The 12,055-nt window shown below is 50.3% G+C and overlaps 1 protein-coding gene across 15 annotated transcripts in view; it reads left to right on the top strand.

Moving 5' to 3' along the window:
* The window catches only part of Sorbs3 (sorbin and SH3 domain containing 3), a 31,556-nt gene that overhangs the window by 10,699 nt on the left and 8,802 nt on the right, over positions 1–12,055 (top strand). For 11 of the 15 annotated variants that reach the window (XM_006518736.4, XM_030247697.1, XM_030247698.1 and 8 more), the window contains 12 exons: positions 1,980–2,043; positions 5,364–5,402; positions 5,819–5,912; positions 7,374–7,464; positions 7,678–7,764; positions 7,866–7,919; positions 8,632–8,718; positions 9,178–9,239; positions 9,750–9,892; positions 10,125–10,177; positions 10,263–10,309; positions 10,483–10,597. In XM_006518736.4, the coding sequence (XP_006518799.1) occupies positions 1,980–2,043; positions 5,364–5,402; positions 5,819–5,912; positions 7,374–7,464; positions 7,678–7,764; positions 7,866–7,919; positions 8,632–8,718; positions 9,178–9,239; positions 9,750–9,892; positions 10,125–10,177; positions 10,263–10,309; positions 10,483–10,597 (936 nt within the window). Of the gene's footprint in view, positions 1–1,979; positions 2,044–5,363; positions 5,403–5,818; positions 5,913–7,373; positions 7,465–7,677; positions 7,765–7,865; positions 7,920–8,631; positions 8,719–9,078; positions 9,240–9,265; positions 9,679–9,749; positions 9,893–10,124; positions 10,178–10,262; positions 10,310–10,482; positions 10,598–12,055 lie in introns of those variants that run through there. The other 4 variants (XR_003950830.1, NM_001271409.1, XM_006518743.2 and 1 more) reach the window with 4 other exon arrangements.

Genomic DNA, 12,055 nt, shown 5'->3' with positions numbered 1-12,055 from the left:
GACAGAGGGGGCCCAGAGACCTCCCAAGCTCTATCTCTAGGAGTATAATAGGGGTGGGGCACAGAGGCCGTACCCACACCTTGTGTGTGGAGTCACATAGATGTAATATGATACAGATTTCAGAGATGGAAAGCCACCACTTTAAGGGCTGAACTTAGTAGGATACCTCTTAGTTTTGTATCCCGAGGGCCCTGCCTAGCACCCACAGACTAGCTGCCTATTTACCAGCTGAGTGAGAGGAGATTGCCATGGCTGGCAGGGAAGGATCCTGTATTCTACATTCTACAGAGGATTAGCGGGGCCCTGGCCTTCCGTGCTGGGCCAGCCATATTTCCTCATAGTCATGGACCTTTCCTGCTTTGTAAGGTCCAGATGTGGTGGATTATGTGAAATGCCCTCTCTCCCTACACTGTTACATGTGTTCATGTAGAAAAATGTAGACGCCTTAGGAATAGCCACAAGACTGCGGAGATAGCTCAGTCTGTGAACTGCTGGCCATACAAGCCTGAGTTCTTATCTCTGAAACATTACACACACACACACACACACACACACACACACACACACACACACACGCAGCTGGACATGGTAGCACATGCTTATAGCTCCAGCACAGAGGCAAGTGGATCTCTGAGTTGGAAGCCAGCCTGGTCTACGTAATGAGCTCCAGTCAGAGCTACACAGAAAAACCTTGTCTCAAAAATTAATAAATTAATTAATAGACAGTGCCTGAAGAATAGTAACTGAGGTTGACCTCTGGCCTCCATATGCATGTGCATGCACATACACATATACAAACACACACACACACCTACACCCACACAAACATGCACTCGCGCATGTGCTGTGCATGCCCATACAGATATGAAAACCACGAGGAAAATGTAAATCGGTCTCCATCTCCTGATGGAGGGTCATCATGCTCTACACTGAAGAGAGTTCTCGCATGCGCTGAATTCAGGCACAACATGCCACATGAAGTTGCTACAAAAGGAGCTGGGGAGAAGGCTCAGTAGTCAAAGTGCTTACTGCATAATTAAAGCTAGGTGCTGCAATATATGTCTACAATCCCAAAGCTGGGGTTAGGGGGTCACAGGCAGGTCCAGTGGCGTCCTGGCTAAGCAGTCTAGAGGAAACAGTGAGCTCCAGGTTCAGTGAGAGATCCTGTCTCAAAAAAAAAATAATAATCTTTTTTTTTTTTTTTTGAGGAATGGTGGTGCCTTTAATCTTAGCACTCAGGAGGCAGAGGCAGGAGGATCTCTGTGAGTTCAAGGCCAGTGCAGACTACATACTGAGTTCTAGGCCAGCCGAAGGCTATCTAGTGAAACATTGTCTCAAAAATTAAAATAGAATAAAAATAAGGGGCTGAAGAGATGGTTCAGTGGTTAGGAGTACTTGTTCCTGGAGAAGACCAGGGTTGGAACCCCAGAACCCACATGGCACCTCACAACTGTCTATAGCTCTGCTTCCAGGGACGCTAATGCTCTCTTCTGACCTCTAAGGATATAAGCAAAACATTCATACACGTTAAAAAAATTTTTTTAGAGTAAACAAATAAAAATTAATTAGGTAGAGGGCTGGTGAAAAGGCTCAAGTGAACAAAGGCAGTTACCACCATCCCTAATGACCTGAGTTTGATCCCAGAATCCATGTGGTAGCAGCAGAGGTCCTACTCCTGCAAACTGTCCTCTGGCCTCCGCATGTGTGTGTGGAATCTGTACATCCCGGTGGTGTGCAATTGACCCCTGGCCTCCACATGTCCGTCCATGCACTGGGATGTGTGCCTGCATGCACACAGGTGCACACACATGCACACACACACACATCAGCACCAGCACCAGAGAGAGTTCCCAGACCCCAGCCATCTATAGGGATGTCAAGGTGCCCGAGTTGGCTTGTCACTGGGGAGGGTGGGTGAGCAGGGAGGCCTGAGAAGGGTGGGTGAGCAGAGAGACCTGATTTTAATTTTCTGATCTCAGAGTGTTGACAGCCCCAGAGACTGGTATCGAAGAATGTTCCAGCAAATTCACCGGAAAATGCCAGGTTAGACACCCTCCCAGGGCCCAGTAGACTCCCAACTATCTGGAACCTGTGGGCGGGATAGAAGGGGGATTTCTTTGCTTATGAAATGAAATTCTTCTGACTCCTCTCTCCAAGCTCTCATGTGAGTGGTCCTGGAAACAGGCACAAACAAACAAACAAACAAGTTGGTGCCTGTAACTCCAGCACTCAGGAGGCAAAGGCAGGGGGAAACACAGACTTGAAGGCCAGCCTAGGCTACAAAGTGAGACTCTCAAAAATCTAAAAAAAGAAAGTGGGTTTGGGGGAAGAAAGAGAAGAGGAAGGGAAGGAGGCAGGGAAGGAGTTTCTCTGTTCTGTCAATGTTTGACGCCAAGAATGGCCTCCAGAATGTAGTTGAGTGGACAGCGACCAGCTGAAGTTTCCCCATGTCCTCTGGGGGCTTCCTGGGATTTCTCTGGACTTCTGGCTAGGCTGTGGCACCACCCGGAGCAGTAGTGTGAATGCAGCCAATACTGAGCTGCGTATGAGCGCTCTACAGGCCACGTGTGCATTGAATCAATGCTTGCCTATCTCTGAGGACTTCCTGTGCACTGAGCACTGTTCTAAAAAGATGCCCAATACACAGATGGCAGAAAGGGCACCCAGAAGAGGTGAGGAAGGACCCTGTGAAGACGCCCTTGAGCTTAGCCCAGAAAGGGTAGAGAGGAATGTGGCCAGCAGAGGGCGCTCCAAAAACCCAGAGGGGAAAACACAGCCAGGGAAACCCTGGATTAAGGTTAAAGGGGATTCAGGATGGGAATCATAGTCAGAAAGGTCATAGGGTCAGGTCTTGGGAGGCTTTGGGGGTTCCTAAGAGGGCTTTGACTTTTATTGGACAAGAAACCTGGAACCTCTGAGCAATTCTGAGCAGCAGAGTGAAGAGTTCTAACCAAGATGACCGGGAGGATCTCCCATACAGCTAGACACAGAAGAGATGGTGGGAACAAGGCTACCAATTCCCCTGATTGGCAAGGCTGGGGGTGGGAGTGGGTAGGAAGCCATCACGAAAGCTCTGCTCTTATCCAGTCTACACCTAGCAGTGGCCCAGTCCCGGGCAGTGGGATGGAACGGTATGGTAGTTCCAGAGACATTCCAAGTATAGCATTGGAATCTGCTGATAATGGAACATAACATGACAGAACAGCATGAGAGTGACTTTAAACCTGAGCAAGCTGAAGGATGGAGCTGCCGTTTGGCCCCCTTTTTGTCTTTCAGATCAGGTCTCATGTATTCCAGGCTGGCTTTGAACTCACCATGTAGCTGAGGCTGACAGACAGCTCTCAGTCTTCATGTCTCAGGGGTCACGGGAGTGGGCCTGGCTTTGGTGCTGACATTTGTTAGAGACAGGGAAGATGGCAGAGGAAACAGGTTTAAGAGGCATTTGGAGCCTGGCAAGGTGGCACATGACTTTAGTCCTAGCACTTGAGAAACCGAGGCAGGAGTTCAAGGTCAGCCTGATCTGCAGTGAGTTCTAAGACAGCCAGGACTAGAAAATGAGTCAACCAGAACAAAAGACAACAAGAACGAGAGGCTTTCGGTTTTCCAGGCCTGCCACACCCAAGGGAAACAGGCAGCGGAATGTCCTGGGCTAGGTCAGGGGCGAGGTCTAAAGCTGTATATGAAGTACCTGGGGTGCTCAAAAAGATGGCAGCCTCCAGTCCTAGACAGTTCCGACGTGTAGCCCTGGCAGATAGCTGTCCTTAGATAGTGGCTCCCTTCGAGACTAAGTCCCTTGTATGAAGCACCATACCCAAAGCCACGGCTCTAGGGCCCCATGGTGGTAGCTCTATTGGGAAGCTGAGGCAGGAGGATTGCCATGAGTTCTAAGCTAACCTAGGCTATGGGGTGAGGTCCTATGACTCAGTGGTCAAAGGCTTCCAAGCCTGACGACCTTCAAAAGCCACCTCGTGAAAGGAGAGGACTGACATTTGCAAGTTGTCCTCTGACCCTCACACACATGCTGTGGCACGCATGCATCCTCACACATACAGACACAAAAGGACATGAACAAACAAACAAATAAACAAACAACCCTGAAGGGGCTGCAGAGTTAAGTGGCTGCTTTTCTAGAAGACAAAGACTCAAGTCCCAGCTTCTGCATGGCAGTGTACAACTCTCTGTAACTCCCGTCCCAGCAGATCTGGCCCTCTTTTGGCCTCCATGGGGAACCAGGCACACCTGTGGTTCACAGACATACATACATATAAAATATAAAATAAGTGTAAAAGTATGACAAATTTAGGTATAAGTAGTCATATTTGCATATACCTGCAGACAGCCTCTCATAGATGTTATAGCACCCCCCAGATTACTTATATTTAATACAAAGTAAATACTGTATTAGTAGCTACATATATACACTGTACTGTCTTGTTTAGGGAATAATGACAAGAAATAGTCTGTGCACATGTGCAGTGCAGATGATTTATATTCTCAAAGTGGACCTGGTTGAACCCATGGATATAGACCCTATGGAAACAAGGCTGAATGTGTTTGAAAAGCTTTGAGACTAGCCAAGATCATACAGGGAGACGGAGACGGGGAGCCAGGGAGACGGAGAAACAGTCCTTAGGATAGAGCCATGTGGGTTCAGAGAAGCCCCACTGAGGCGAGGAATGCAGCTGAGAGACTGGAGTTCCTTTCAAAGAGAGACAAGGAGAGCCAAATAGTCTCCCTGTGGCCAGATGAGAGAAAGCAGTTTCAGAAGGAAGAGCTGTGACAAATGCTACCACTGAGTCAAGCTAGATGATCATAAGATTGTAAGAGAACTGACCATAGGCTGGGTGCAGTCACCCAGCAGCAGAGGGAGGTAAAAGCAGGCTCCTGAGAATGGTGTTTGGGTTTTAGAACCTCTTACTTGACTCCTCCTCCATCCTGAGCCCAGAAAGTCCTGAACATTGGGAGGTGTGGGAGTGGACAAAGAGTGAGATAAGACATTTGAGAAGAAGGTGCAGTTGGAGAAGGGAAGTGGGGAGAGGCTGGCATGGCCAGGACAAGCCTACAGAGGTCAGGAGAGGGTGTGTGTATTGGGGGGGGGGGGATTAAGCAGGAGAACCTAGAGGGTGTGGTTGCCGCCCATTTGGCTCTCCCAGGCCTAAAGGCTGCCAGAGGCAGGCATTTCAAGCCCTCCCAAGGGCTGCCTTCCTAATTCCTTCCCTCCCTCAGGACATTCTTCAGGCCCTGACTCAGCCCTCAGCCCCTGCTCCAGGCAGAAGGGAGGCTGGGAGCAGCTAGGCAGGCTCCTAAAGCACCCTGTCCTCACTCTGTGTTCCGTTGATGACCTAGTCCTTTCTGTTCCCTAGACCTGCAGCTGGACTGGACCTTGGAAGACCCACCCAAAGGTGAGTGAGGGGTGTAGGTTCATTGGTTGGAGTCTAGAGACGTGTGGCCTGGGTTTGGGGGCTTCCTGGGTGGTGCGATCCCATGAAAGAGTATTTTAATGGGCACCTCTGGGAACACTAAGTCCCCTGGTAGTCAATGACTAAGACTACCTTCACTGTCCAAAGAGGCCTTGTTTTGCCATCTGCTGACCAGGTTTCCCTGGGCCTCTCTTTTCTTATCTGTGAAATGGGGATATCACCTGTTCCGAAGCTGTTTTGGAGAGTTTGTATCGTAAATCTCTTGGGACAACGCCCATGTTCTATCCCAGAATCCACCTCTGTCCCTGTGAACCTGTTATCCAGGTGTTAGAATGGAGGTATCACAGCCTAAAGTAACTGCCCGACACTAGTCCTTGTCTGCCTTCATTCATCTCCAGTGGTTTCCGCACGCGCCTCTTCTGCAGAACCCAGGCATCTAGGGACCCTGCAAAGACCTGCCTCCAGGCCTGGCACAACTGAGACTTCTAGCGGGTGAGCTGTGGCCAAGACCAAATAGAGACTAGTGTCCCCTTGTGGCCAAACCAGGCACAATCTGGGAGCAGACAGGAAAGGGTCTAGAGGTGCTCAAAGGGGGCTCCACAGCAGCAGATATTCCAGCTCAAAGGATCAAAGGTAGCCAGGAACAGACTCATTCCTGTTGTGTGTCAGGAGCCAGACCCTCACAGATCCAGAGAGCATAAGTGATGTGTGCCCAGGGGATGAAAGCTGTTAAGGGCAGCTTGGACATGTGGCCCTTCCACTTTAAAAACAGAGAAAACCTATAGCATGGATGAACCCAGTTTTCTGTCAGACTGTGGCTCAGACGTGCCCTCCAGAGAGGAAAAGGAAGAAATTCCTTCCCCTGGGCTGAGTATTTAGGGGGTGCCAAGCAAGACTCTGCTACACCTTGGGGGACCTGGAACTCTGCTCTATGGTAAAGTATACCAGCTGTACTTGCCTTTATGGGATCAAATTCAGTTCACTAGCACAGCTGTCGCTGACCTGTAGCCTTTGTCATAAGTCCAAGTCAGGGTACTACCACTAATCATTCCACTTTGAGCTCCAGTGTCAGTGTCTCCATCTTGTAAGTGGGGGTGATGGGGGTGACTAGGAGGACTAAGAAAGTAAGCGTGTGATTGGCATATGGCAAGTATTGCCAACATGCTAACACACAGGTTCCCATATGATGAGTGCTTCCTTCTATTGCAAACAGCACATTCCATTCTCATGATCACCTTTTTATTATAGAAATGAGAACAGAGTCCTAATTATAGGCAACACATCCTCACTCCGTCAGACATGCCATCATTTGATAAGCTCCATTCAGTTGTTCCAGACTAAAACCAGCGGCTGGAATATGAAAGCTAGCCAAGAGAGAAACCCTAGAGAAGAGTTAAGGTGGACAGGGCACCCCAGTGGCTGAGGCGGCCACACAGGTTTTATCACTTCTTCCAAGCCCCATGGACCCAAGGCTTAGGGACTGGAAACACTTTGCCCAGGTCTCCTGAGTAAAGATGCTCCCAGGTTTCCCTTGAAGTTGTTTGTTGTCTTACATCCTGGGCCATAGTTTATAAGATCACTTGGTTAGAGCAGCCTGCAAGCCAGCTGCACAAGTACATACCATACCAAACACATACACAGGATACTTTTGCCCAAGGCCACAAGAGAGGTCATGGCTATCTACAGAGCAATGTTTGTATAGGCCTTCTGCTGGACACCTAGTGCATGCTCCCTGATAAGTCACTCCCATTTTACCAGTATCGAGCCCAAGGTTCCATACAGCTTGCTATAGCTACAGGTCTACTGCACAACTTCCATAATAGGGGGAGGTAGGTTTCCTCAGTGTGAATGACAGAGATAGAGAAAGGCACGATCCCTTCTCCTTTGGTTACATTCTCACGCAGGTCTCAGTTTTCTAAGAGGAAGCTGACGTGGTGTTTTCTCTTTCTTCAGAAGAAACTGGAACCACTCTGAAGAGACATCTAGAAACACCTTTAACTATAATTTTAGACCATCCTCTTCAGGGCTTCATCCCCCAAATCAGGTAGGCCATTTTGTTCCCCAACCCCATCCCCAGCTGCACATTCTCTGGCCTCACCTATCTGCTGACATAGCACAGACCATTCCGATTTCAGCTTGCATACTTTATAAGGGATTCATAGGCATATCAGGGAAGACAAGGCCTGCCTGCCTTTAGACTCTAGAGACAACCCTAGTGTCCCTCTACGCAAGCTGATGGCCACCCATATCCGTACAGGTGCCTAGACATCGAGAGAAAGTAGAGAATGTCTGGACAGAAGATTCCTGGAACCAGTTTCTGCACGAACTAGAAACTGGGCATAAGGTGAGCACATTAGCAGGTTCCTCTAGGACTGGACACACCCCTCATTTGGAGCCTGTTCCAAATGGGTTCATCCCCTTTGACATACCCTTCCCACCCTACAGCCTAAGAAACCACTGGTGGATGACCCTGTTGAGAAGCCTGCACAGCCCATTGAGGTGAGTGTCCCAGATGGCATGGGGGAAGGGCACCGGGGTCAACAGTAAACAAGGGTGACTCTGGGCAATGTGGTCCTAGTAGCCATGGATAGAGGCCATAGAGCCAAGGCTCCGACTTGCCTTAGGCAGATACATTTTCAGCTCTATCCCTAGCACCAAGGACAGTGCCTGAATGTAGTAGATGATTAATTAAATACACACAGAATAATATAAGCATTATCAAAGGTACTCATGAATTGAGAGCTGAATTCAGCCTGGTAGAAAGAGTTCCTCTAGGAAAAAGTGTAAGCAGAGAACGGGGAAGGGGGAGTGTGTACCTGAATATACGTGCCTGCGAGCACCTGCTTGGCTCATTGGAATGAGTGTGTGGTGTGTAGTTGCAGCAAACTAGAGCCATGGAAGGCCACAGAAGCCAACAGAAAGGAATTTGGCAGGCCCTTGGGTTCTTAAACAAAACATTGTCCCCACCCCCATTCCTTTTCTTCCAAAATTAAAAAGCCCAGCAAATACTAAAGCATTTCTGACACCCTGGAGTCCTGGGTTGGGGACTATGACAGGAATGAGGTGTCACCTTCCCATTACCCTTGAACCATGACTACAGGCATCAGGCCCTGATCCTCCTCCCTGAGGCCTGCCCCTGACCAACCTGTCGCTTCTGACCTCTGACCAACCTCTAATACAGTGTACTTCCCAAGAGGATCTTTTCCCCCAGGTCCTGCTAGAGAGAGAACTGGCCAAGCTGAGCGCAGAGCTGGACAAGGACCTGCGGGCCATTGAGACCCGCCTGCCGTCCCCCAAGGTACTAGCCTTCAGGGGGCTTCTAGAAGGAAGGCTTTAGCAGGGGACAGAGGGAAGCAGGCAGAGCTAGAAACTGGCGACTTTGGGCAGACTTCAGCCTTGTCCGATCTACAAAATACTGGATGTCGACTTTCTAAGTGACCCCTGAGAACCCTTCCTGGCCAACTCTGGTTCAGTGTATCGGCTCCGGTCCCCACCCCCCTACCCGTCCCCGACCCTAGTCGCAGTTCCAGGGATCCCAAGACCCGACCTGGCCCTGGCTTCCCGGGCTGGGCCTCCTTCCTTGGCGCCTCCTCCCTGCGTGAAGGCTCGCGGCAGCCTCTAGGACCCCGCGTCCCGCCCCTCTCCGGCCTCCTTCCCTCCCGAGCTGCGAACTTTTCCGGAGGAGGTGGTGTCACTGGCCTCGGCTGCCCTAGTCCCGGGGTCCCAGGCTCTGATCACGTCCGGTGTCCCTGTGCAGAACTCTCAGGCTCCACGACGGCCCCTTGAGCAGCCCGGCTTGGAGCAGCAGCCCTCAGCCCGGTGAGTGGTAGAGGCTCGGGCCGGAGCAGAGGGTCTGTTCCCGGGGGAGGGGACGTGGCGCGGGCCGGAGAGGGGGTGATGGCCCTGCCCACGGTGGAGGATGGGCGAACCCCGGAGGAGGGGCCTGAAGATCGGAAAAGTGCGGGGGCATCCCAACCGCACCTCTGCTGGGGCTTGTCTGCCCTCTGAGGCCACCTGTCCTAAGCCGAGGAGGACTTTAGTGGTGGTGGCGTTGGCGGCGTTGGAGGTGGGTGGTGGGACCCGAGGCTCGACACTTCCCGCGTTTCCTCCCGGCGGCCTCCGCCTCTCCTAATTCAAGGCCTCACCCTTCCCGGCCCTCTGCTACACGGGAAATGGGACATCCTGTTGAGAGCCCCGGACCTGGGAAGACGCCTTGGAAGGCAGGGGACGGGATCGGGGTAGCCAGAGGGCCTGGGAGGTAAGATATGACTACCAGCTCTGAGGGATGTAAAGTTCTAAACAGGTGACTCACTGCCTCTGTCCCTGCAGTCTGTCCTCAGCCTGGAGGCCCAACTCACCGCATGCACCTTACTTCAGTTCCTCCCGACCCCTGAGCCCCCACAGAATGGCAGATGGAGGAGGAAGCCCCTTTCTGGGACGTAGAGATTTTGTCTACCCTTCCTCAGCCCGAGGTAAGACAAATCCTGTTTTTGTTGGCCCTGAATGGCCGCCTACTGGTTCTGGAAGTTCTCTTACAGCTAGCTATGTGGTGACCCAGGAAAGGGAAGGTGGGGACCAGGAAGGTCACAGAGCCCTTTGCTTCCCTGTGCCTGACCTGGGTGGGTGGGTGGGGGGAGCATAACCCATCCCAACCCGATCCCCTCAGACATGACCTCCCCAAGCTGAGGTGGTGCTTCTCCACAGAGCCTAGCGCCTCTGAAAGGGGTAGCAGCCCTTCGAGGAAAGAAGAGAAGAAGGTAAGAGAGTCCCTAGGGTCAGGGAGTGTCTGGGCAGGTCCCTGTCTGTCTGAGGTACCCCACTCTGTTCCCTCTCTTCTCCCAGAGGAAGGCCGCCCGGCTCAAGTTTGACTTCCAGGCACAGTCCCCCAAGTAAGTGGTTTTCTCAGCCCTTCCCACTCCATCCTGGGCAGTCTGAACTGTGAGGGTTAGGGAAGGTCCAGGCGTCCATGGGCGGAAGGCTGGAGGGGGAGATGGTACACCATGCAGTGTCTGAAGAAGAAAGTCTCCAAGAACCCAGTGCTGTACACTGCTCTCCCCTACAGGGAGCTGTCTCTGCAGAAGGGTGACATTGTCTATATCCATAAGGAAGTGGACAAGAACTGGCTGGAGGGGGAACACCATGGCCGGCTGGGCATCTTCCCAGCTAATTATGTGGAGGTGAGTGAGAGAGACAGGTAGGGAGAGACTTAGAAACTGCAGACTCCAGGTTTCTTGCAAAACATTGAGGCGGTCTCTGCTATCTGTCTTGAATGTCCTTGGCCCACATGTCACCTGGTCCAGGGCTCAGACTGTCTCACAACCCCGGGGGAAGGGTGAAGAGACCCTCGTCCAGAAGCCAACACCCCATTAGGGCCCTACATTTTAGCTATCAGACTCCATCTTTCTATCCTGGTCTCCGCTGACCAGACCGTGAAATGGGTGACAATTCACTTGCAAATGTGTCATGTCTTTCAGGTGTGCTCCCTCACACTGCCTGGAGAGAGATAATTATCTCACTTTAGAGATGGAGGTTCTGTGCTAAGACAAAAAGTCGTTTCTTAATGAGACCTATAGCTTTTTTTTTTTTTTTAAGATTTATTTATTATTATATCTAAGTACACTGTAGCTGTCTTCAGACACACCAGAAGAGGGCGTCCGATCTCTTTAAAGATGGTTGTGAGCCACCATGTGGTTGCTGGGATTTGAACTTAGGACCTTCGGAAGAGCAGTCAGTGCTCTTAACCTCTGAGCCATCTCTCCAGCCCCCCCATAGCTTATTTTTAGTATCTGTGTCTTAATTTGTAGCAAAATAAACCTCTGTCAGAAAGTTGCTCGTAATATTCCCTTGTATTTTAAAAATATCTATTCTTGGAGCTGGAGAGATGGTTTAGTGGTTAAGAGCATTGTCTGCCTCCGGGGGACCCGGGTTCAGGTCCCAGATGGCAGCTTACAACTGTCTGTAAGTCCTGATCCAGGCTGTCTGACGCCCTCACACAGACATGAATGCAGGCAAACTACCAATGCACATAAAATAAAAAAATGAAATAAACTATTAAAACATATAGGTTTAGTCTTGTATGTGTGGGAACATACCTCCTATGGTGCACAGATCTGGGGTGTCAGCTCCTGCCTTCCACCCTAAGGCAGGCTTTCCTATTTCCTACTGCTCAGCTTCTGACTTTCTGTGGGTGCTGGGGTCTAAACTCAGGGGACCAGCCTTCTACCCTCCATGAGCCTCCTGACATCATCCTTTCTCTAATGCTCATGACTTAATGATTGTCCTCACGAGTAAAAGTTTAGCCTTTTTTTTTTTTTTTTTTTTTCCTTTTTCTTTTTCCTTTGACAAGAGTGGCACAGCAGCCCAGACTAGCCTAGAATCACTATGTAGCCCAGGCTGGCCTCAAATTTATGGTGATTCCCCCTACCTCATGTTAGTTTAGTTGATCGATAATAATAGTATTTGATACTGTTAAGTTTCCCTCTAAACACAAATAAAAATAAATACATAAATAAAATAAAAATAATTAATTTTCTTGTTTTAGTTTTGTTATGAGACCAGATCTTATTATGTAGCCCTGGAAGGTGTGGAGCTCACTATGTTGAGGCTGGTCTTGGACTCACAGAGATCTGCCCTGC

Source organism: Mus musculus, chromosome 14, assembly GCF_000001635.26.
Source record: "Mus musculus strain C57BL/6J chromosome 14, GRCm38.p6 C57BL/6J".
NCBI classification, from domain to species: Eukaryota; Metazoa; Chordata; class Mammalia; order Rodentia; family Muridae; genus Mus; species Mus musculus.
Note: the sequence above shows the minus strand (reverse complement) of the source record. Positions and strands in the feature narration are given on the sequence as shown.